General features: G+C 43.1%; 3 protein-coding genes across 6 annotated transcripts; 2 read left to right on the top strand and 1 right to left on the bottom strand.

Moving 5' to 3' along the window:
- TCP1 (t-complex 1) lies at positions 91–7975 on the bottom strand. Its single transcript, XM_021390824.1, has 12 exons — positions 7788–7975; positions 6698–6783; positions 5864–5992; positions 5272–5369; positions 4862–4972; positions 4063–4244; positions 3314–3440; positions 2809–2984; positions 2044–2167; positions 1067–1259; positions 624–787; positions 91–388 (listed from the first exon to the last, which is right to left on the bottom strand). The coding sequence occupies exons 1-12, from the start codon at positions 7858–7860 to the stop codon at positions 175–177; spliced, it is 1677 nt and encodes a 558-aa protein (XP_021246499.1). The 5' UTR covers positions 7861–7975; the 3' UTR covers positions 91–174.
- On the top strand, positions 8122–11183 carry MRPL18 (mitochondrial ribosomal protein L18). The gene is made up of 4 exons (XM_021390830.1): positions 8122–8762; positions 9379–9559; positions 10531–10765; positions 10977–11183. The coding sequence occupies exons 1-4, from the start codon at positions 8699–8701 to the stop codon at positions 11046–11048; spliced, it is 552 nt and encodes a 183-aa protein (XP_021246505.1). The 5' UTR covers positions 8122–8698; the 3' UTR covers positions 11049–11183.
- Positions 11504–22373, top strand: PNLDC1 (PARN like, ribonuclease domain containing 1). 4 transcript variants are annotated; one of them, XM_021390828.1, is made up of 19 exons: positions 11504–11640; positions 12225–12282; positions 12404–12477; positions 12832–12865; positions 13014–13137; positions 13794–13882; positions 14419–14519; positions 15298–15377; positions 16391–16528; positions 17263–17332; positions 17596–17681; positions 17885–17940; positions 19267–19334; positions 19776–19829; positions 20048–20090; positions 20642–20741; positions 21241–21416; positions 21584–21682; positions 22174–22373. In XM_021390828.1, the coding sequence occupies exons 1-19, from the start codon at positions 11565–11567 to the stop codon at positions 22244–22246; spliced, it is 1599 nt and encodes a 532-aa protein (XP_021246503.1). In that variant the 5' UTR covers positions 11504–11564; the 3' UTR covers positions 22247–22373. The 4 variants fall into 4 exon arrangements, with proteins under 4 accessions (XP_021246503.1, XP_021246500.1, XP_021246501.1 ...); XM_021390825.1 differs by having other exon boundaries at positions 11515–11640; positions 19270–19334; XM_021390826.1 differs by having other exon boundaries at positions 11515–11640; positions 20642–20758.

The raw sequence follows: 25481 nt of genomic DNA, 5'->3' as shown, positions 1-25481 counted from the left end.
CTTTTTATGTTCATTCATCCTTGCCTTGTCAACTAATATAATGGTTACTACCCTGTAATTTTTGCTTCTGAACATTTTTCCACAAAAAAATAGCAGCATTCAACCACTTGTTTTATTAACATTTCAGTTACAAGAGTGGGAAGTGTAAGTTAGATAAACATAAATAAAGCCTAACTATTCTTCAAGTGCTCCAGAGTGAACCGCATCTTCATAGCACCCTCTGTCCTCTTTAGGTTCAGGGTGCAGTTTGATAAGATCATCAATTCGAAGAATAGTAATTGCAGCTTCTGTTGCAAACTTAAGGCTCTTAGTTTTGACCATGGTTGGTTCAAAGACACCGGCTTGTTTATTATCACGAGGCTTCCCATTGACCAAGTCAAGACCAATCCTGGAAAGAACAACTACCGTCAGATGGAAAGGTAGAAAAACAACTAAATCTGGAGCATGCCATTTCATTAATACTAGGTCCTGGTGATACATACATAGAACTGAATGTCAGAGGGAGAAGAACTCAGTGATAACCTACACCTTTTTGCAGGCAAATTATGACTCCCTAAACTGACAGAACAATTTTCAATCCAATTCACCCACCCACTTGGAATTACTTTCCTGTTGATACTTGCCATTTCAGATTTTTGCGATCAGGATTAACTTGAGCCTCATTATGGAATGCTCGTAACTTCGCAACAAGATCTGTAGCATCTTGAGCAGCATTTACTGCCAATGTATTTGGAATTATTAAGAGGGATCTTGCAAATTCTGCTATTGCAAGTTGTTCACGTGATCCCTGAAAAGAGAACGAAGTTTTAAAACTAACTGTTGCTGATGGAATAAAAAAAAGCACAGCCACATTTAAGACAGTAGATCAAAATGTGCAAAACATCTTTCACATTTAGTCCATTTATCAGAGAAGTAGTAGTATTTTCTGCTTGAAAGAAGCATCTTCTAATTCTGTAAAATAATTATGCTTTCAAGAATCATGGAACTGACTTCTGTTAGAATAAATAAAATTCATACTGTCCTAACAAAACACACCTGCACTTTCACTTATCTGTGTAAGACTTACCATACTCGTTGCATAATTTTCAAGATATATTGAAAGTGCTGCCTCTACAGCACCACCACCTGGAACAACAGACTTGGATTCCAATACTCTTTTAACAACACAGAGAGCATCGTGTATAGATCGTTCCATTTCATCACACATGAAGTCATTAGCTCCTCGTAAAATGATTGATGCTGAAGTACGAGCCTTTGTGCTGTGGAATAAAGGAAGCAGAAGACAGCTTTGTTGAAAAAGAAATACAAATTATGACTCCTCTTGCCAAAAAAAACATTTTTCTTTTAAAAACAAGCACAGTGGAGGCAGATTTTTTTCAGCATTTCTAAGTTCTACCTTAGTATTGTTACGCTTCCGTGCAGGGTATACGTATTGTGACACACTAAGTCAGTATTTAGTTTAAGTTCTAATAGGTAAGAACCTAGTTTGAGTTGCAGTCTTTTAGAGAAAGACACACAAAAAACAGACACTTCAGTGTGGTATTTTTGGTGTCAGGACAGCTGTGGAATGGGAGGAAGAGTACAGGAGACAGCAGAGTTTTCTTCTGTATTGCCATTAAGTGAGATCGTGACTGCCAGCAGTACAGGATGTGCAGCCATACAACTGAGTGCCACAGTCAGAGTATTTTATTCCCTCAGGAACAGCTACAAAAAGAGACTACAGAAAGGTGAATATTGAGATCAGAAGTGAAGTCAATACGCAAGTATGTTCTTGTTAAAGAAACTATGACAAACAAGATGTTAAGTACAGCCTATCTAGCAATGTGACTGATAGATCATGTTTGATTTAACAGTTGTCCAGCCCCAGCAGACAAGATGAAATACTGCTACTTCCACCTCTCATTTGCAATGGACTTGCATACTCTTTCCCACGCGTATAACTACTCATGCCACTGAGATAGCATGGAAGTAAATAAATGGGATTTTATCTCAAACCCAAGAGAAAAACATACACAAAATGAGTATTCTAAAAGGGGTCCTTACTTCTTGATTAAGATCAGTTCATCATCACAGATTCTCTCTTGAATCACCTCTTCTGCCTGTCCCAGCATTAATGCCTCAAAACTTTCCTCACCTTCAAGGTTTGCAAGGGTCGAACATATGGTTGCTTTAACAAACAAACAAGATGTGAAATTAGCATTCAGTTCCAACACATCCTTTGCCAGCTTCCCAGAAGAAACATATGGAAAGAACATCAGAAACATAAAACCAATACAAGCAGAATGAGCAATTTTTTCTTAAGCTAACAGCACTTCGGGAAGCAAAGGTGAATTAGTTCTCATATAGCAATGCGATATCCTGCAGTTTGTTATCAGTGTTACTGGTTTTGCTCAATTTTTACAGCATTTACTTTTCTAGAACCAGAAACTCCTGTGCTTTACCATAATGAAAATACTTTCTTGAACATTTAAGAACTGACAGAAAATATGTACAGGACAGGATTTTTTCTTTTTAAATTATGCATTAAATACTGCAGCAACTCTGCATTTGTCTTGAACTATCTATGCAAGGTACTCTTCCCCAGCATAAAGCAGCATTTGTTTTTCCCCACCATAAACCTACCACAGGCAATCCCTTCAACCATCTACTCTGATGGAATGCTCACTTAAAAGGAACAGTAAAGTTAAAACTTAAGAGTGGTCCAGATCTCCTTGTCCTCTCCTTGCATGGCCTACATGCTAAGAAGCCATACTTCGAATATTAGTTACAGCAGCTTTTATTTGAAAAAGCGTTTTCATATACACGTACCTCCCGATGCCTTAGCAATCCTCTTAAGATCCTTCTTTACAACTCTTCGTACTGCCATGGCACCAGCATCAACAAAGTATTTCAGACACATATCATCAATACCTCCAGTGGTTAGAATAACGTTGGCACCAGTGGCCAAAATCTTCTGGATCCTTTCTTTTGTAATATCTGATTCTCTGCAAGGACAATGTAAAAATTATAAACACAGGTTTACAAGTTTTCAATTAAGTTCCATTAACCATTGTCTTGAAATCTTCATGCAGAGTTCTGCAAGGAAATGCTACACAAGTGTACGTGGATTTCTTTGAAATAGACTTAGTACTAAGCTCTGCCTTCAGAAATGAAGATTTTTTTTTCAATTAATATTTGTCATTTGTTGGAAGACAATAGCATTTTAAACACTGTTCTCTCTTGTATTCAGTCAAAATTACATCAAGCCACCAGAACTGAAGAGATCAAATAATCCTCTGAAGCCCCCCTAGCTGTTAGTCAGCCTTCCACACACCTTTGCCTTATCTGGTCCAGCTTCTCAGGGTCCGTGATAACAACCTGAACACCAAGCTTCATTTTTGCTTTCTGCAAGCTGAAGTCAAGGCACGCAATCTTTGCATTGACTATTCTCTTCGTCATACCTGAGGACAGAGAAGAAAAGGGAAGAAGGAAAAAGGGTGTTGTCAAACTGAGTTGACACACCCTCAAGTTTACAGTAGAAAATAATGCTGCTTTTACATTTCAGGTATCTATTCAATTTGATTTTCCAATCTCCAGTTCTGCCCGAGTATAAGAAAATGCTAACAGAGACTTCAATAAGATAAATAAATTTTCAAGTCTCTACTATAACCTCAGTTTCCTTTCAGTGGATCCCTATTCTGAAAATGTGAACGTCCAAAAGAACTAACCCATCAGTTTCACATACTTTCAAGTTACTTAATCTCAAGATGATTCTATTAAACTTAACATTTCTGTAAAAACTGACACTGGCTCTCAAAAAGGGAGGTGCTTCTATTCTCAAAGACTGCAGTGTTACCATGCCAATACCCAGCTACAAATACTTCTGAGTATTCTACTAGCCCTCAAACCCTAGTCTAGGAACCGCTATGAAGCAGTAAGGGTTTTTGCTGTTTTTCTTGTTTAATCATTCTGGAATTGAAAAACCAGAAGCTTCACAACTAATGCAGTCAACAGGAAGATCCACGCAGAAAGACTAGGTACTAAATTCACACAAAAGTTTTATGAAACACAGTGTGTTCTTACCCTGCGAGCCCACTACGCAGTTCAGAGCATAACCATTCACAAGAATGCTCTCTTTTTGGCTGCGGCCATGTGCCTTCAAAACATTAACCGAGTTGATTGGATACCGGGCCTGCCCCTTCTGGTCTGTGTATTTAACTGCCATTGCAGCATCCACCACCATATTTGCAAAGAAATCACCATCACTAAAATGCTGTTAAGGTCAAAACTGAAAACTACTATTACGCTTAAGGAATGGAGAAGGGAAAAAAAAGCTAACTTTCTTGTATAAAATATTTTAGCATTTTTTTAAAGGAATGAATAACTCAAAGTTGAAATAGTGAGAAGAAAATTAGGACAGGCTAATATAATGCTAGAGTTTGACCCTCCTTTTTGTCCTTCAACAAAAACATCTACCCTATGATCGCAGCATGCATCCCCCTATTAGCACAAAGGCCAAGAGTACAGGTCTTTCCTGTGACTATCAAGCAAAACACAACCTCTCCTGCAGTTTCACTCCCCTAGATACCTACTTCTGAATTTTTCTATTCATGCAACTCTTTTGCATAGACCCCTAACATGCGCTGTAGAAAGGAAAAATTTGATATATCTATTATGGCATCCTTATCCCGGTTCAAATAATTTGGGAAGGTCTGAACATGCTTTCCCATGCCAGGTAACAATACCAGTGAAATATTTTTTTGCACCCTTGTTATAAATGGGAGAATACTTAATCTATCATTTTTCTGCTGCTGTAAAGGAAACTAGCCTAAGTGATAAAGCTCTCCAAACACGGACATAACTGAACCAAGTTAAAGGATACATTCCTATAATTTTCGAGGACATTGATGTTTTAGCAGCATTAATTAGGCATTCCCTGCCTAACTCGTCTGTGTTAATAATAAGATTTTCATTGATGTAGCGCACTGCTTCCCTGTAGGATAAAGACAAAATACTGATAAAGAATAGCATCATTACAAAAGACAAAAATCTTATACTCTCAGCCCTGCTAAACGTTACACAAGAATTAATTCTATTCTTTTCCTTGGACAGTAAAACAACATTATTACGTGACAGTACACAAACACAGAATTAATACTACAATGAAACCAGTGTATCCACTTTGCACAAACAAATCTTCACTAATGCAGTTATAAAAACAGAAATAAACAAAAAGCATGCAGTTATTGTACCTGGAAAATGCAATATACTTCAATTGTATCAGTTTCTTACTTGCAAGCAAGTCGGTATCCACCAATAATGGAGGTAGGATGGATTTTCTGCTTGACTAGCTCATCTGCATTTTTTAGAAGTTCCGCAGCAATGATTACCTGTTTGAAAGACAAACACCAAGTACATGTACTTCATTCAACCAAAATAACTAATTGCCACCATACAGTAAAAAGTAGAATCCCCAGTGGTTCAGTGTCTACTCAGCAGAAATAAACCTCCTAAAACTGTATTTTCTGACCTTGGGAAAAAGCCACTCAATTTTGAACAGCTTAAAAGTTTTCAGTTTCCTAGAACTTTTTACAACACTCACCATTCTTATCCATTAGCCTTAGTACTTTACTTTCTCAGCTGTTGGAAACTAAGAATGTCAATTCAGAAACTATCCTTGATTTCAAGAAAGGGAAAAAAAAATAATAAATGAATAAACTGCAGTGAGTGAATTCCATTCCAGCATACCCACTGCATAGAGAAACAGGCATCTATAAAATATAAACACACAACTCCGATTCCTGTTTCTGTAACCAGCTTTAAGAAAACTGAGATCATGAAACACTGCCATTTGTTGCATCTGCCTATAAAACTTCTTGCATACCACTGAGGTTGTCCCGTCACCAACTTCTTTGTCTTGTAGGTCTGCCAGCTCACAAAGGACTTTTGCAGCAGGATGTTCAACTTCCAGCAGTTTCAGAATGGTTGCACCATCATTAGTAATGGTCACATCCTAGTTTTAAGAAATTGAATATTAGTACAAAAGACATCTATTTTTTTTCCTGCCATATTCCACAATGTTCATGAAACAGAGCATTAATTTTTCTTTGCAAATACTCATGAAATGACTACTTATACCAAATGTTTATTGCTTCTTTGTAACCAAGTGACCCATTGTTACCAGGGCAGAACTGGCACTTCATTTTCATCAGAAATATCTGTTAGATATCGAATGTCTTGCACATATCATGCTAACAGCACAGTAGTAAATCACTTCCAATATAGTATTTTATTGTGGTACTCTGTAATGAAAACTTTAAATAATTTAAAATGCAAAATACGGATTTTAAAATCATTATTTGAAAACACTTTTACGTTGTATCTCACAGTGAAGAGAGAAGGGCACAGAAGTCAACACCATCACGAGGTCTGACTTCGGCATTTAATATTCAGTCAAGTTAAATTAATTTTTTCAAGTAGTGATTTTCACATGTAGATAAGGGCCAACTGTAACACAAAAGCTACTGATGCAAGTGATACAGAATGAACCACCTGAACACTCTTTTTTACTGAAGCACTCCTCCGCCCACTCCTTCTCTGTGCCACACAAAAAACAAACAGGCACAAGAACATGAGACCTAAGAAACACACTAGGTGGAAGCACTTCCACAGGAATAAAGAACTTCCTGGCACTTCCACTTAGACAAAGCTTACTTACCCCAATGTCATCCACCAACATCTTGTCCAGACCAACTGGCCCCAGGGAACTTTTCACAATGTTGGCAATAGCAGATGCAGCAGTAACTGCATAATTAAAAAAAAAAAAACAACATGAAAAACCTTTGCTTCAGAAACTTCAGATAGAGTAAACTAACTCAGGATCACGTTTCAGCCTACCTAAGCTATGTAATGGCTCGCTGGTACTAAGCAGCATGAAATACAAGAAGCATGTACTAAGGTAGATATAGACCCATGGTACAACCAGATAACATAGAACATATAACAACTAATAAGATATCCTTTCATCTTAATTAGGTTTGTAACTAACATAAAATGCTTAAAATCTTTTAAGCCATAAAAGTCAAAAGTGAGGGGCCTTCAGGCACTTAAATGATAACAGAGCATCTAACAGAGCAGCTCATTTATGTGATGTTCTGCCAACTTCATGTAGGAAAAAGATACAATCAACCTTTTCCTTCAGACCGTGGCAAGTTTTTCCTCTATCCCACAAGCATAGCCACTTCCTCTGGAGATTGAAAAAGTGGTAGTATAATGGGAACAGCTGGAATGCAGGCCCTCACTCTGAGCTTCAAAAGGTGTAGCTACTGCTCTTTACAGCAGTTTTCGAAAGAAGCTGCCATTATCGAGCATCTCAGCCAGATGAAGGCAATCCTGATCATAAGTGTGCATCAGAACCGTACAACCCTCACAATCACTAGAGGGTAACTCCTCAGCTCCTTCTTTAATCTTTAATCTTCTCAGAAATACGGGCAACCCAGAGATGTGCAGCCTTCCCCTAAGAACGTACAACAAAACCCCTAAACCGTGTGATGTTTGTGAGAAGCATAATTCGGACGGCGCTCCTTTCCCCCGCAGCCCTCTCCCCACACGGCACCCTGCAGGCCCTGCGAGCTGGGGGCGGTCCCCACCCACCCCGGCCGGCAGCTGCCCACCCTCACGGAGGCAGCGCCCTGACCGAGCCGTGCCGGCAGCAGGCCCAGGGCGGGGAAGCACATGGCCGCGCCATGTTACCTCCTCCACGTTCCCTTCCCGCTCAGCGGGCCCCGCCGGCAGCGCGCGGCCGTTACCGTTCTGCGTGCGGATGGTGTCGCCGCTGGTCCGCTCGCCAAACACAGCCAGGGGCCCCTCCATCGCCGCCATCTTCCCGCCGGGCCGCGGCGCGAGAGACAGACAAAGCGCCGAGCCGCAGAATGGCCAACAGGCCGCTGTGGAATGCTGGGAACTCCGCCCGAGGCAGGCGCGGGCAGGCCGTGCGTTCGAGGGGCGGGGTCACGTCCGCCCGCCCAATCCGGGGGCGCGGTGCGGCCGGCCTCAAGCCGTGATTGGCCCTTGCCGTTGAACAAAGCTACTGGACCGAAGGGGAGACGGCAGTGCTTCTAGGAGCTTCTAGAAGCTGGGGCGGTGCGCGGTTGCTTTGCGCGTGCGCACTGACTCGCGGCGGGGTGCTATGGTCGCTGGTCCGGGCGGCGCCTGGCAGAGCTGGGGGTGGTTGTCTGGGGTCGTACCACGGTGCTCATCTCTGGACTGTGGCTGGAAAAGGGCCCAAATCTAATACCAAGTCTTGCGGTGTGGCATTTCCGCACTTTTATCAATGATATTTATAACGTGTTACTTCGCTTTTTAACGGAATTCATTATTCTCCTAGTCGCAAAATCAAAATTTGTATCGTTTCAAGCCCGGCTTTCTTCTCTAACCACGGAGAAAAGTCACAAGAGGCCGCTACTCAAAGCCGTAGCCGCCGCACCTGCTAACGCTCACTCCCTTAGCGCAGCCTCCAGGCGTCCCACCCATAAAGTGAGTGCTGGACGCGCACAGCAGCCCGCCCACTGCTCCCACGTGACAGAACCCGCTGAGGGCGGAAGTGCTCCCTGGCTTCCGGCGGGAGGTGCCGGCCTCGCCCAAGATGGCGGCGCCCAGGTGTCTCTGAGCGTCCGGACTGTGTTTGTCAACTGGAGGCCGTGGCGGGCGCCGGCTCTCCATGGCGTTGGGCGGCCGCGGCTGCGTGTTGCTGGCGGCTGGCCGTCTTCAGGCGCGTGGAGTGGGTAAGTTTGACTGCTCTGCCATTCTCTAAGCCAAGCCAGTCTTCTCCGGCAGGAGGCGTCGCGCCCCCTGTACTGCCAGGTCGTGTGTCTCGGTGCAGCTGCTCCGTCCTGTGCAGGCGCGTGATGCCGCCTGTAACGTCTGCTGTGGGATGGGGCGGGGGCCGGCAAGCGGGGCCCTGAGCCTTAGCGTGGTGGAGGGGTTCCCGCTGTCATTCTGGACGTAAAAGGTGCGTAGCAGAGCAAGTTCACAAGCCTAAGGTAATAGCATAATTGGTGACGATCAGCTAAGCAAGGTTGATGGGTTTTAACTTATTTGGTAACGCAGTTTTTGGTCCCTTGTGGAGTTCACTTTCAGTATTTCCTAGAGTCTTAATCATAGGAATCTTGTAATTATTCTCCAATTTGTATTATATACACGCATCTTAAAATGTAGTTGAAGTTACACATACCTTCAATTTTTAGCTTACAGACCATCTCACAAGTTGAAGAAAGAGACTGAAGTCTGATAACCCATTATTTTGTATTTGATCTACTGCTTGTGTTCTATATAATTCCTAACTTTTTGTGATTTTGTTTGTTTGTTTTTCCCTTCTTTTTTTTCCTGCTTTCCTTTAAGGTTTCTGTTGTGCATCAACTACAGCTGGCCTCAAATCTGAGAGTGAAATAGACACAAGGGAGAATGAGGTTGTTTCCCCAGAGTTCACTAACAGGAACCCTCGGAACCTAGAGCAGTTGGCACTTGCTAGGAAGGAGCGTGGCTGGGAGACAACATGGCCAAAGCGTGAATTCTGGCATAGGTGAGTCAGAAGACCACTAGAGGAGGTGAAAACTCAAAAATAAACAAGAATTAAAAATATATATACTATGTGGAATTTCCATAAAATGTACTTTTTGGGTTATTGAATGAGTTGACCCTTTAGCTGTTCTGAATTGACAGATACTTTTTAAGTTCAGAGAGTAGTAGATTGTCATTACATGAAAGTTAGTGTATGTTTAAGGTCTTTCTATCGTTAAGATAGTAATACTGATTAAGCAACTGCAGTTTAACTTAGGATTCGGATAGTCTTGTGCTGACCATGCATCACTGTCTTATTTGAGGCACTTGACTGTTGTTTTTATTTCTTAAGAAAATGTTGATTCCTTGCCTTCTGGAAGACAAATACATCTTAAGCTGGGGAGTCAAAATCATTGTTTTCTTCTTGAGAGAAGAACTATGTACAGTTCATTCATATCTGGAAATCTGATTTTTTCCAAATAGTGCAATAGAAAATATTGTGCTGTTAATAGACTGTAGTTGTTACAGCTTAGCAGTACTGCTTGGCCACTTGCCAATCCTGACAAGTTGCTCTCAGCTGTATAGCATTAGAATTTAAGAGGCTGTATGACAAACCTGGAGTTGCTTTTCAGCCAGGGCAGTTCCCCCGCGCAGACAGCAGTACAGCATTGTACAGATGCACAGTGCTTGTTGTTAGGGTGAGTGCATGTGAAGCACTATAGGGCCAGGCACGTGATTGCTGAAAAGTCACTCTTGGAACTTCACTGTCTTTAACTGGTAAAAGGAGTCCTATTTTATGTCCAAATAAAGTAAGAAGAAAAGCCTGCCAAGTTAATAAAAGCAATATTGAGAAATCATTATATTAATAGTTCCAGGGCATTCAATGTTATCTCATAAAGCAAATAACTACAGTTAGTCGCTGTATTTCAGTGTGTTCTCTCTTTAGATCTGGGAAAGGCATCATACTGCATGTTGCATTTTTCCCTCACCCAGGTTACGGCTGGAGCGCACACAGCATTATGTAGAAGCCTTTGTGGAGCGCAGTAATGGCGATGTTGTGTTATCTGCGTCTACTCGAGAGTGGGCTATAAAGAGGCACCTCTACAGTCCTAAGGGCGTTACAGCCTGCAGAAACCTTGGCCGCGTTATGGCACAGCGCTGTTTGGAAGCAGGAATCAACTTTGTGAACTTTAAAGCTGTTATTCCTTGGGAATATCGTTGTGACTCGGCAAGTACCTGTCTTCTTGATTAGCCTTTTTTTCCCTTTCTAAACACTAATTAATGTCTTTGCACCATTAGTTTTCTTATGTGGCTTGACTGTCCCTTCTTGCAACAGTCCAAAGGGCAACTTTGACAAGCTACACGCTCTGTGTCCATGCTGATGTTTGGGTGCTGACTGCTTTCTCTCTGCTTATTCATATCTCTGTCTTTCCAACAAGATCCAGGAATTTGAAAAAGCGATGACGGAGGGTGGTGTTGTTCTGAGGGAGCCACGGAGAATCTACCAGTAAAATGGAGACCATCAGGACAACTTCCAAGGAACAGCACTCGTTTGGTGAAGTGTGTGTCCAGGCACAGCGAGGGAGTGGAAATGGAAGGAGCTGGAACATGGCATCTAATAATAAAATATTTGTAAATAAACAGAAGTGTCATATTCCTGATTCTGAAATTACCAACACCTTTCTTCTAAAACCGCAATGAAGCATTGTCATAGTTCAGCTTTATCACTTCGGTCCCTGTATGTCTGACTTAGCAAAATGCAATCACCACGTGAAAGTTTAGAACAGTAATGAAGTTTTGTGCAATACTTCCTTAAAAAGAAAACCAAAAAGTTTACGTTCCCCTAACTGCGCCTCGCAGCCCCCTCGTACCCCATCGCAGCTCTGTGCCGGCCGAGGAGCACAGCTGCGCGGCGTACCGGCCTGTGTGCGCCTGCCCAGCCCGGCAGCGCCGGAGGCAGAGCGAGCGGGGCGGGGCGCGGCGCGGCGCCGCCTCGCCTGCGCGGAACGTGCTGCTCGGCGGCGGCCATGGACGTTGGGGCGGCGGACTTCGCGCGCTGCCTGCCCTGCCTGCGGGACCGCGTCGGCCGCGCCGCCTTCCTGGGTGAGCGCTGCGGGCTCTGCTGCGTGGCTGCTGCCGGCCCCGCCGCCTTCGAGCCTGCTCCCGGTCGGGGTGCTGCGCCTCTGAAACTTTGCTTTCTTGCCGTGTGAAAATGAGGCGTTAAAACTGCTTTTTGAAAGCGGTGTGGGAGTGCGGTAGGGTTAGTAAGTGCGTTTGTACTTGCTAAAAAGGGGTAGGGCAGGGATGTAGGATTGCTCTTTCAGAGTGAAAGCCTTAGGAGACCGCTGGAGGGAAAATGGCAATACACTGAGAGGTGCTCCAGCAGTTTTGTCACCATAAAAACCCCGTGACAGACAGGAGGGCAGACGATGCTGCTCTCATTTATTATGAACCGTTTCAATCCTGGCTTGCGGCAGCGCTGTGCTCTGAGGCCCTCTATGCTCTGCTGCCATCTCCCCAAGCAGTTGCCCTCGTGTAACTCCGGTTTTGTGGCAGCTGATTCCTTTTCTTTGGAGCTTGCTCTTCATGGGTTTGAGGAAAGGTCCTTGGCCAGATGCTGGTGAAATGCGTGCTTCCTTTTTTCAGTGTTTTTGTTTGTTGTTTTGGAATTCCTTCTCTCCTAACAGGCCTGGACATGGAGTTTACTGGCCTACATTCAGCTTTCTCACAAAATAACCAGCCCAGGTAAGGGTGTTAGACTTCACATGCAGGGAAGAGCTGCTGCTCAGGTGTTGTGGAAGCGAACCCATGCGCTGCAACTCTTCTTACTCTCATCCCTTTCCCCACCCCACTTATTATTTATCAGCCTGTTCGACTCCCCGGCTGAGCGGTACCAGAAGGTCAGGCAGAGCGTGCAGCGCTTCACCATCACGCAGCTGGGTGAGTGCCGTGCTGGCAGGGAGCAGGAAGCAGCCTCCCGCTGTCCCCCTTGTCTCTGGCCTTCTGGCTGCTGAGCTCTGCAGATAGCTGTGTTCATATTCTGCGCACAGGGCTGCTGGTTTGCTGTGGTTGGTTGGTTGATCTTTTCTGAGGTTTAATAGAATCGGCTTTTTAATACTGGAAATTACTTGAAGTCTTGTGGGCTGTATACTGCTCACTGTTCTGAAGTTGTCAATAAATGAGGAAGGTGCACTCCCTCAGGGTCGTCACATCACGTCACGTTTCTAATTGTCACAGCATTTGTAGACATCAGCCCAACATCACCATTGCAATTAAAGTGTCTCTCTCTTGCAGGGCTAGCAATATTCTCAGAAGAAAATTCAAACAAGTAAGTAAAAAGCATCTTTTCCACATTGCCTCACAGTTTCCTTTTAAAATGAAGGCAGTGTGGTTGTACTGTTATACAGAAGTCTCTTGGGAAAGCTTATATAATTTCTTCTCATTATCTTCTAGTGGAGTTTTTTTTTTCGTTGTAGGTATCTGGTGCATTCGTACAACTTCTTTCTGTTTCCCTCGACACTGGGAGTTACGGATGCTGAACTCACCCTCTCTGCATCTAGCATCCAATTCCTGTCTCACTATGGCTTTGACTTTAATAAGGTAGGTAGTTTCTGTGCTAGGAATCTAGAACAGAGGAAGTCTGTGCAACTATTGGAGAAATTAGGATTAATGTCCACACACTCGGTGTGAAAAGCTTCTCACTAGTGTATGAATACATAGTGTGGTATATTATCAACGGGGAGAGGGAGCAGTGGTTTTCTGAAGTGCCTTAGAGGCAATAAACACATCTTTGTCAGCCTAAGGCAGGTTTCCCCACCTCTGAAGAACAAGAGGCACCTCTAGTGAGCTTACAAGTCAGTAGACAGGCCCCAGAGGGTGTCTTTGGTAGTCATGAAGGTGGGAAGCTCTCAGTTTACCTACATCTCTTCTGTTGCCACTTTTCCCATAAAATGGGGCTATGTTGTTACATAAGAACACTGTTTAGGAATTCTAAGCAGGTAGCATTGTGTGATTTTTATCTTGATGCTTTAATTTCCTTAAAGGAAAGATGAAAGCAAAAACCCATGTCTTCCTTTATGTAAGAACATATCTTAAATTACCAACAGTTGATATTTTCAAAGGGGGTATTTTTAAAGTGAGACAAACCTCATCTCCCAAATACATGCTGTGTTTGAACCTGGCTAATCTGCTGTTCCCTAATCTGCTGCAAGAATGTCCGGGGGAGAATAACCAACCTGGCAGTTTTTTCCCTTCAGTTCCTGAAAGATGGAATCCCATACATGAATGAGTTACAGGAGAAGATCCTTAGCCAGCGTCTCTTAGAGGGTAGCTGGAAAGTCTGCAGGTGAGCATTGTTCATAGAGATGGCTCCCATAATGACACTGCTTACAGCTATCTTTTCTCAGATCATGTTTTATAAAATGAGTAAAACCTGTTGATCTGAATGCCCTGCTGCTAACTTTTCCCACGTGCTGTGATCTGTCCTGAGAAGGACTGGGGTCACCGAATCACAGGACGGCTGAGGCTGGCAGGGACCTCTGGAGGCCATCTGCTCCAACCTCTGCTCAGGCAGGGACACCAAGAGCTGCTTGCCCAAGACCACATCCAGGCAGCTTTTGAAGATCTCCAAAGAGGGAGGGAGGTCTTCAAAAATCTTACACAATCTCTCTGAGCAACTTATTCCAGTGCTTATTCACTTGCACAGTAAAGAAGTGCTTCCCTGGTACTTAGGTGGAAGAGATCACAGGATACAGTCTGGATATTTGGCTGAATAGTTGGGAAATTGTTCTGCATTCCCACAGCAGGGCGTGAGTCTCCATCTATGGAAACAAACAAAACAATTTTCCCCACTCTTCTTCTTCATCCCTGATCCTGCTTTAGTGCTCTGAACATGGATGTGGTGAAGAAGGCTATTGATGAAGTGACCTGTTGGATAGCAGCAGCCAAGGAAGGGGACACAGTGATTCTGCAGGATCTGAGCGGTATGAAGCAGGGTGCCTTCCTGTGGGCTCTGAGTGGCTTTGTCACTTCTGAACATTTGGGGCTGCCTGTCTTTTCTTGCCTCTGTCTATGCCTGCATTCTCATCAGGAATTTGTTTCTGAGCTCTGCTTTTCTGTGCCGTTGTGGCACAGGTCTGGGTGCTTGGACCAGAAGAGCTTGCTTTGCGGTCATTGGCTTCCATTGTGTGCTTCAGAGTAGCAGCTGGAGAATTCATAGTTGCTCTGAAACAGGAGAGCTTTGGATTTGTCTGCAGAGGACTTGTTTTCAATACAAGGTGATTTGGAAGAAGATGGGTCTTCTTCCAATGTATATCACTGTCCTTGTGCAGCAACAAGAAAGGCCCATGGAGCCACAGGGAAAATAGTGCTAGTTGGGATAGGAGCCCACTTGCAGCCCATGTTGTTCTGATACCTTTTGCAAACACAGCCTTTTTTTTTTTTTTTTTTTTTTTCCAGAGCTTTCATGATTGTCTTCCTCCCTTCTCTCGTTTTCAGTTGGTGTTTTCATTTCCTCTTTGTCCTCCCAAAAACTTACTTGACCTCCCAAAAACTTACTTGACTGAAATTCTCCATGTGACTTTTTTTTTTTTTTTTGCTGTCATCACATGTACAGGAATGTATTAAGATCATATCATTCAGGACTACTTTTTGTACACTGGAGCAGACCTATTTGGCCAGTCCTTCTGTCTAGAAAAATGTGTTTTCTTAAATAGACTTACTTGCGCCTCTGAAGTTTTTACTACTTTTTTTCTGTCTTAGATTCTCAGATGCTTGATGTTCAGCTGGTTCTGAGACAAGCTCTCCAGAACGTTTGGACACAGCCTCTTGGAGACAATGAGGTGAGCTGTAACCTTGGACCTTTTGAAAAGAGATTTTCTGCCTAGATAGGTAGGACTGACATTCTCACAGGAAACTCTGAAGTGTTGCTTGTGCTTTTAATGATAAGGGTCCAAGAGCAGAGGGCAGTGACGTAGAAATGTTCTGGGAAGTGTCAATTCTGAATCTCTTTTCTTGAGATCTCACAAAATTGAATAACTTTGGTTTCTGTTTCCCCTGTAACCACAAAATACCTTGAGCTAGAAATACTTGTCCTTGGGGCAGTTCTGCAGAGACTCTCGCTGCCTTTGAAAAATCTCTCCTTTAATACCTTCACAAGAAATAGCTGTTTCCAGCCTTTAGTGTTTTTTCTTTGCCGTCTTTTGCCGTATAGTTGCTTTGAAGACTTTCCCTTTTATATGTCTTGCTTTAGTGGGATGTGCCTTTTTCATCTTTACATCGGTATTTTGCATTTGATGCAGTATTTTCTGAATTAAACCAATGGCTACAGACTTCTCAGAACATGGCACAAGAATGGTAACGGTCAGTTGCTTAGAAATGGATTATAGAGCATTTTTTTTTGTTGTTGTTCTTTTTTTTTTTTTTTCCTTGCTTTAATGCTGGCTTGATAACCATTGCCTGTAGAGTGACAGACTTACCCAGCCTGCTCACCTGAAGCACAGCCTTTGGGGATTCAGTTTGTGTGATGACATGGCACTGTTTTTCAGTGCCATGAACTTAAAATATTAGCATAAAGTTAAAGTGAATTATGTTTATTTGTGGTCCAAAATACCTGTGGTAGGAGCCATCCTCTTAAAAAAAGAAGCGTTAGTAAGGTACCATTAGAAGAGGTATCTTATTACTGGAGCACTGATCTCCGTAGGGAAGAGAAATGAGATTGTTCTGAGGTCTCAGGGATGCATGTTTTCTCTTTTTTTCCTCCATTTTTCATAGCCTAGAAGTGGATCTTGAGTCCTCAGCATTCAGTACATGCAACTAGCATGGGAGGCTGATAGCCAGTAACTGTTCTTTTCAGGTAATGGTTAAAAAAGTGAGTCCGCAGCGTCGTCGCCTTCTGGAAAGCTCTTCTCATGACTCCTGCCGGAAAGAGCTCATTCTCACATCTGCCCGGGGCTTTACCAACCTTTTCCAGATAATTGTTAAAGCTAAAAAGGTAAAATGACCCACCACTACTCTTTTTTTTTTTTTTTTAAATCTTCTTTTTAACTTGCTACACTGAATGTAAAGGCATGATAAAAGATAAAGCATAGTAGTTTGTATTAAATTGCTCAGCTCATTCAGTGTGATCATCCGGTTTAGTCGTCAGTTGTCTACTTGAGAAAACGCAAGAGTCTGCAACACTGAATCCTTGGTACACAGCATGAGTCACCATCTAGGAAAGCTGAGCAGATTTTTGCCTTTTGGACAAGTTATGGTTTTCAGCATGTGTCAGGCCTGTTTCTTGGACCATGTAGACAATTGGTGTGATTATAGGTGGCAATTCTTGTGTTCTGTGTCCAGATTATTGAATGAATTTCAGCTTCAGAGGGCTTTATGGGTGATAAGCAGAGCATGTCCTTCCCCTTCTAGGTAGGACTATATATGTGATCACTGGAAGACACTATTGCTGCTCAGCTGAACTGAGAATCTATCCCATAGTTCCTCAAATCCACTCAAAATAGAGTACTACTGAAAAATACCCTCTTCAGAGAGCCCACAAGTCTGATTTCCTGAAAGCGCTAGTCTTGATATAACTGATGCAACCTGAATGACTTTTGGGTGAGTGTGTGTGGATGCTGTCCGTGGGAGGAAAGGATTACAGCTGTTGAGCAGGCCTGAGGTTGGTCATGTCTGAGTCCTTCTGCAAAACTGTGTTTCAGCAGGCTGTTACGTTTGTTCTTCCAATAGCCCCTGGTGGGACACAACATGCTGATGGACCTCTGCCATCTCCACGACAAGTTCTACAACCCCCTGCCAGGTAATGCTGTGTGTATCTGCTGTCCCCAGGGACTGTGCCCCCAGCAGCTGCCCTTGCAGCAGGGATGGGAGGGTGGGAGGCAGTGGCCCTTCGCCACCCAACCACCCGCAGAGCTTAGCAAGCAGCAGTGCTGGTCATCTCTTCTGTGCCCTGCTGGAACAGGACATCGTTCCTCTGAGTACACATCCTTTTCTTAATTGTTTGAAATACTGCTGGCTTCTCCTCATTTTCGAAATGTCTGTATCCGTTTGCTTTGCTTTCAGAAAGCTATGAAGAATTTAAAAGGAATATTCACCACCTGTTTCCTGTCCTCATAGACACCAAGACTGTAACAAAATCCATCTGGAAGGTGAGATGCAAAAGTTGTTCTATGTGGACTTAAATCTCTTTCATCTAGAAAAGAAGATGCCTTTCCTGAGCATGCTATGGTCACAGAGCTATGACCAGTTCTACATGTTGCCTTGAAACACTCTGATTTCAGATCCCATTTAATGAGGCAGCAGGACCAGTGAATGAACTCAGCTGGTTTTCTAACATAGTTTTGTTTTACAGAACTACCAGTTTCCTCGAGTATCTAATCTTCTGGAGGTCTATGAGGTTTTGTGCAGGTCAGTGGTGGGCTATAAAGCTTCTGTGGTCCCTTTGTTTTCATGGGAAAAATATTTTGTATGTTCATGATTTTCTTCCTCCCAGAAGTTTTCAAGCTTCTTTCTTGCCTTCCTAAATTTAAGAGGAAAATATTTGCTCCTATTTGTTATAAAGTAATCATGGAATAATTTTTTTGTTGTTTTAAAAGTCAGTTCTCATATAGCATTATGGGACTAGAGTCTGTAAGATATATTGTAGTTTCTATTGTGTAACTGCAGAGTATCAGGGCAGTGGGCGTGGAACAAGCTGCCCAGGGCAGTGGTCACAGCTGGAGTTCAAGGACACCGCTCTCGGACAGAGGGTTTGAATTTTGTGTGGTTCTGTGTGGAGCCAGGGTTTGGACTCGGTGATCCTTGTCGGCACTTTCTAACTTGGGATACTCTATGGTGCTAGTTCTGTGGTTGTAGAAACGCCTACGTTCCAAAATACCAAGCAGGACTTCATAGCTTTGTAATAGCTTTCCACCTTTATTTAATTGGTCTCAAGGTTTGCTTGCATATGGCCTTATAACACAGCTGTACAGCTGGATCTTGCATATGACGTGTTATGAAATGAGTGAGTTTAAGTTCTCAGTGAAAACACTGATTTCAAATACCAGCTCTCAGGAAAGAGCTTCTCTTAGCACTGAGCTGAAAGCAGTGACTAAGTACTATAGTGGAACATCAGTAGATACCGTATTCCATCAGCTTAGCCGTGACTGTTGACAGCGTGTTAGAAGACTTACTTTTTTTACACTTGTTCTGTAGATAAATTGCTTGTGTGTTTTGTAAATACTTGGTAGGAAAAGGAAAATTTCCCCTCTTAACCCTCATCCCCCCACTCCCAAAATTCAGATACAAAATTAGAGCTTATAAGAAAAGTATTATTCTGTGGTAGGTGGTGGTGTTACGGTTTTCAGCTTTCAGACTGCAGATTCTCAGAGGTCTTGTGTTTTTTGTTCTTTTATTTCACCCATTTCATGGGTATCAATTTAATCTGTCCCATTGACTTTTAGTTTTATTCACATTTTTGTGTGTAGTTAGAACAAATACGCTCCTTAGAAGGTTTGAATGGGAGAAGAGGCTGAAGTAGTATTGAGGAGTTAGTTTTCAGGGAAACTGGAAGATTGCATTCAGCAAAGTATCTCACTCCTCTCATGGGATGGTTTAAAAGTTCCTTCTAAAATGTTCAGTAGCTTTTTCTAAAATGAAGCCACAGGTTACAGAACAGGCATGTAACTTTGTCTCTAACATAGTGAGGAAGGACGAAAATCTTATCAAAAATCTTACCCATCCATTTGTGTTCAGCAGCGACCTAAATCCCATGGATCCAACATGTCCAGTGATTGCTCTTGCAAGTGACTCTGCACGATACGGTATGGTTTCTAAGCACACCTTCTACGTTGGGGGTTTTGTTTTCATCTGTGGATGTCCACAGGCACAGCATCAATGAGTTTGAGTAGGACTGATGAATTTACATCGAGCTTCTGGTGTGCAGTTCCCATGCCATCAGTAGCATAGAATGCAATTTGGTGTAGGTCTTCGTGAAAGTTAATTTTGTTCTTTGTGTGCATCTCGCTAAGCTCTTCAGACATTGCCATAAGTGCTGCCTTTTTGTTGGGGTCAATTTAAAATGCCCAGTAGAATCACAGATGTGCCGTAGGGTGTAAGGGCTTTAAGGGGAGGGAGGGAACAGCTGAGCCATGGGGGAATAAACAGCAGAATGGATCTTACAGACATTAAGGTTCTGTGGCCAAGCAATTTCCACAGAGTGCCAGAGGTGTTTGTTTCTTTTTTATTTTGTTGGACACTTACAGCTGAGAAGAAGTCTCCTCATGAGGCAGCATATGATGCATTTCTCTGTGGTTCAGGTAAAATGCTTCTTCAACACTTCTCAAAAATTTTTGTTCGAACACAGCGATTCCTTTCCTGCTCCGTAGCTCTGTTTATTTAATGGTAAGTAGCATTTGCTTATATAATGTTCTTAGTAATTTAGCACTTCAGTGAGTTTTGTACTTTCTAAAGAACTTTTCATGAGTTGTGTTTCTACGGTTTTGTTCTAATGCCACCTCATTGTTCCTCCTTCTAGTTCTTCTGAAATCAGCTCATTTGCTGCTGTGTAGATTGACAGAGTAAGTGGAGCTTAAAGGTTTATTAAGAATTGTTACATGGATGGGTCTTACAGACAACAAGTAGTGAGTTGGCTCTGGCTGATGTTTTGTAGTCAGGCCCTTCCTTTTGCATAAAAGAGAGCATTATCGAAAATGTCACTGTTCTAATTAGATTGTTATTTTATAAATCTGAAAGTAGTAGCTTTATGTCAAAGCTGACATTTAAAAAATGAAATTGGGGGACATGAGATTGCTCAGAGGTTGGGAAATGGCGCAGTGAATCCTTTATCCTCGGATGAGCTCTCTCGGGGTTAGTTCACTTGGTTAAGGGTCAAATCATTTTCCATTAGTTTCCACTTCTGAAATCTGTGTGATTCAGTGACTTCAGTTAAGCTCCTGTTCAATTCCCTTCCCTCTGTTTGCAGCTTTTTGGCATCTGTAGATGATGCTAAGGTTCAAAGTACCCATTTTCTCACTCATTTAGGGCTCTGTGCTTCAGAGACCTTGTGTGGCAATGAATTGCTGGAGAAACAAAACCTTGTTCCATTGTTTCATTTTGTTTTCTGATGTAGCGACGCAGCGAAGGCCAATTCTTCTTTCTCTCAGTATCTCACCATGTTAGCTGAGTATTTGAACAAGGTGAATTTCATCCGAGGTGGCGTCTCAAGCATTGTGCGTATGAATTGCAGGTCTGTAACCAGGTGGTGGGGTACATAGGTCCGTAGCCCAGCCAATGGGTTCGATAGAGGAGAACAATCCACCTGTGCCTGGGCCCACCTTGGCAGAAGTTGTCTTTGTGCAAGTGACACAAATGGTCTTTCAAAACGTCAATGAGTTGAATTTCTGCCTTATGGAATTTGTTAATCTTGTTATCCTGTAAGATGGCATTAGTCCCTTTATGTTGCCCTGACTTGCTGTGCTCTGGCAGAGAGCTTGCTGTTTCTCTTTTTTTTTTTTTTTTTTTTCCTACATGATAATTGTGAGTTTGTTTTTATGACTCACATGTAGAAAAAATCCTAGAGCAGAAGAAACATAACCTCACACCATCAGCTGTATTGTAGAGAGGACTGTCTTATTTTTGTGTTGCATTTTGCACATTTTCTGATTCTGTTCGTAGTGCTTCTGCAGTATTTCGGGATTCAGATATGTCTCAATATTGCACATTTTCCAGAATTTTTCTGGGGAAGATATTTCCCGCCGATACCCCGCTCCCTTGGTTGTCTATGTCCGAGGTTGGCCACGGCTGGATGAAAGGCAGATCTACCAGGAGTTACAGCCTCTTTGTAGCTTTGATATTAGGCGACTTTCAGACAACCAATTCATTTTGCTCTCCAATAGATTTAAGCAGTAAGTAACCGGAAAATCCTAACTTCCTGCACTGAAATCCTCTCATCCAAGTTCTCTCCCACTCTCTCCTGTATCACTGTATTTAGACAGAGGGATTCCTGCCCTGACATGTGAGATGCCATAAGCAGCCTGTGAGTCATGGTTAATGACATCTGTTCTTGTTACAGTGTCATTCGTGTTCTGCATGATTACAAACATCACCCTAAGCTGCAGATCTCTGTCTATCGCCACTGGAGGCACTCTCCGCATGTGAACTGCTTGTTACAGTGAGTTACGGAAATCACATGAATGGAGAGGAGGGGGGAAGGGCATTTCTGTCAGTGCCTGGGTCCTGTCATAGGGGCAGCCTGCTGCTCTCTGGCCGTGTCCCAGAGAACAAGGGGTTCAGAAGCAGGCTCCTGTGCTGACTGTGGGTTGCTGCTTGTGAGCTTTTACCCCTGCGCAGGTGGACATTGATCTTTATTAACTTGGGAAGGTTTCCCCATGGATAGCACAAAACCATGTGCTATGGTAACAGACCCTGATGAGCTGCAAGTGCCAGTTCTGAGCCTGGGGGGAAGAGGGAGAGTCCCCAGGTGTGGGATGGCTGTGTGTCTTTCTACAGAAGAGCTGAAAACTCAGTAGTAGGAGAAAATTCTAGATACAAAGTATGTCTCTCTGGAGAGGCAGTGACAGGGGTGCATTTATGGCCTGACAGAGTCTGGAAGAGAATCATTTTGAACAAGATTAACAGTGTTTTATCATTCTTGCCCTTTAGAGTCTCCGGTATTGTGGCACTGTGGTCTCTGTTGGCCTTTGTGCTCGGAGGAGCTCCTTCCTGTTCACCGTAAAGGACTCTCTCAGATGAGCCCTGAGGAACAGTTCTTTTTTTTTTTTTTTGAATGTTTGTTTGTTTTGTTGTGTTTCATTTTCATTTCATTCAATAAAGCATGAGCAAAAAGAACAGTGTTTTTAATTGCTTTCTTGGAAAAGTGTTTTTGAACAGGATGTATTGAGTCCAGTTTGTGTTCCTTTGCAGTCTGTTCAAAGCACCACCCCCTCCCGTGGAGGTGCAGATTGTTCTTTTATGACTGATTTACTTTGATCTTCTGTTGGTTCTTTGCAGCTATTCATAAGCCAGTTTGCTCTCAGTGCTTGCTCTGCTCCCTAGAACACATTTGTGCTGAAGTTCTGGAAGTTATGAAACGAACGAGACTATTTTTAACGGCAGTTGTAAAGCGGGGGAAATGTCACTGTTTACCAATTGGAAATGGGCAGAGTTGATGCAGATCCCACTCTGGAGGCTCATGAAGGATTATGGGGAATATAAAATGATTTGCAGCACTGTGAGAGTTGTGCATTTTGGTGATAGAGCTGAAGATAATCACAGATAAAAGGAATTAATTGGCTTCCAATTTGTAGAATATACACAGGTCAGGTGAGTTGGCATTGATTTCTGTTTGCTTCTAGTGCGCAGCATGTGAGCGCTCCTTTATCCAAAGACACCACGAGGTATGCGTTGTTGATCAGTTTCTCTGATACAGCTGCTGTGTTTGTCAGCCCAGGGACGGCAAGCTTAGGAAATCTTTTTTTAACAAATTTCCTTCTTAAAAACAACCTGCTGATCCATGATGTCCAAGTAACGGTCTCTAGATTTCATTGGTCAGCACCTAATTTAATGGTGCCCCTAGTCGAATAATATATAGAATCTGCCTTCAGTTTGCTCTAAAATGGTTATTGCTGTGGAGGACCTTAGAGCAATGACACTACTGCAGTGTGCTTGGAGGTCACGTGCACTTTGCTGCTAATGGTTGGCTGCTCTGCTGATGTGCTGGAGAAAAGGGCACTGTATCTTCAGATGTGGTTCCTGACCTCAGCACAGTGTGTGGTTTGCAGCTCTTGTTTCATAAGATAGCTCCCAGCCAGGCAAGTAACGGACCTGACTTTTTTTTTTAACCCCTTCAGTAATGGGGTTTTCTGTGACAGCGCTCCTTTAAACACCAGTGCAAGTATCCTCCTGTTTGTTCTGTCATTCTTCTTGTCTTTTAGCATCACTATAGATCCCCCTTGTATCAAGGAGAGCACAGGCCCTGGACTGTGTGGTTTGGGAAAGTTTTCACTTTCAGCTAGCTACTTAAACGTGGAGATAAAGCCTGCTGCATTTAATCTTTACAGTCTAGGGATTGTGAGGTTATAGAAGCTGTTACCTCTGAGAAGCTTCACAGTTTTTAAGAGAGCATGCACTTTGATTTAAAGAACAAAGAAATTGATTGTGCTGCCTTTAAATTTGGGTTCCTTTCTCCCGTTTTCTTTTCCAAATGACACATAGACAAGTAGTGAATTAGCTCCTAGCAATACTGATTTCTCTCTCAGTTCATCCTCTACAGAAACAAGCTTCACTTTGGAGTAAAGCAGAGATCCTCTCAGCTCTTTTTGAGAAAGAGCCCTTAGGTCTGACAACGCTTTCCCCTCCTCCAAGGCACAGACATACCTCGTGAAGTAAAATATTGTAGTGAATCAAGGCTTGCCTTTCCTGCATTAGAGTTGGGAGAACTTAAAACACTGTAAATCCACTAGATACTCCTACTATGTATCAGTTTATATACATGAAGAAGAAATGTGAGCAGGTTGAGTATATTCTGATCTCTCCCGGGGGAGGATTTTCAGAAATAAATTGCCAGGGTGTAATAACCCAGGGTCACTCACTCAGAGCCTTTTGAAGACATCAGTCAGATGTACTAGCAGACAATTCCCATGAAGCGGTTTAGCTGGGGGCCAGTCTGACAAATCAAAGCAGCAAATTTTAGCTGTGGGAACAGATTTTCAAGTTTTTTCTGAGCAGCTTTAGATCAAGACAGAATCTCCCTGGACGTGCTAACACGGCCGTTCTGACCTCAGCTGTCGCTTTTTCTCCATACTGGGGATTTGTTACTAACTGAAGTTGGAAGTATCGGAAGTAGTTCTTGTGGTGCACATTTCTACACGCCTTCTACATGGAGTGGGGGCATTTCTTGTTCTTGTGAAACCAGCTTGAGGTGGTGCAACCGGCTTTGTCACTCCAGCTCTGAAGAGGTGCACCTCAGAGTCGCTGAGTGGCTCTGAGGGCTGGCAGCTCAGAAATTAAACCTGCTGCCTCCTGAAGTCAGGGCTGGAATCACAGCAAAGTCTCTAACAGCAGTCACTGTGAACCTCAGCACCGTTAGGAGGTTTTGTTTTAGCTTGTAAGCCTGGAAAGAATAATTCCAACAGTCAGTGAAACAATTGTAAAGACCTCTCATAAATATCTAACCCTGCAAATGGAGCATTGCGGGTCAGAATTTATCTAAGAACAATTTGATTTTTGATATGCTTTTTTTTTTTTTTTTTTTTGTCAAATGTTCATGATTAGATACATATTTTTTTTTGCCTAAGTTAATGTCTCTATTCCACTGGGTATCCTCTCAGGGCATCTCCTCCTGCTGAACTCCCAGAGTGGAAGTCTGGCAGCAGAGGAGCTCAGTGTTCTCACCTTAAAAGAAGTGCCACAAAATAGAAGATTGTTGTTGAGAAATTTTATTCAAACAGTCATTTGAGTTGGAAGGTCATTGAATTTAAAGGCCATCTAGTCCAACTCCCCTGCAATGAACGGGGACACCTACAGCTTGAACAGGTTGCTCAGAGCCCTGTCCAGCCTGACCTTGGATGTCTCCAGGCATCTACCACTTCTCTGGGCAACCTGTTCCAGTGCCTCACCACTTTTACTGTAAAAAACTTCTTCCTTACATCTAACCTAAATCTCCTATCACAGCAGGCCCTGTTAAAGGGTCTGTCCCCTTCTTTCTTATAGCTCCCCTTTAGATACTGACAGGCCGCTATCAGGTCTCCCCAGAGCCTTCTCTTCTCCAGGCTGAGCAGCCCCAGCTCCCTCAGCCTGTCCTTGTAGGGGTGGTGTTCCAAACCTTGGATCACTTTTGTGGCCCTCCTCTGGACGTGCTCCAGCAGGTCCACGTCTCTCCTGTCCTGAGGGCTGCAAATCTGGACGCGGTACTCCAGGTGAGGCCTCTCCAGCGTGGAGCTGAGGGGCTGGGTCACCTCTGTTGCCCTGCT

Source organism: Numida meleagris, chromosome 3, assembly GCF_002078875.1.
Source record: "Numida meleagris isolate 19003 breed g44 Domestic line chromosome 3, NumMel1.0, whole genome shotgun sequence".
In the NCBI taxonomy this organism is placed as follows: Eukaryota; Metazoa; Chordata; class Aves; order Galliformes; family Numididae; genus Numida; species Numida meleagris.
The sequence above is the reverse complement of the archived record's forward strand: the minus strand, read 5'-3'. Positions and strand labels throughout refer to the sequence as shown.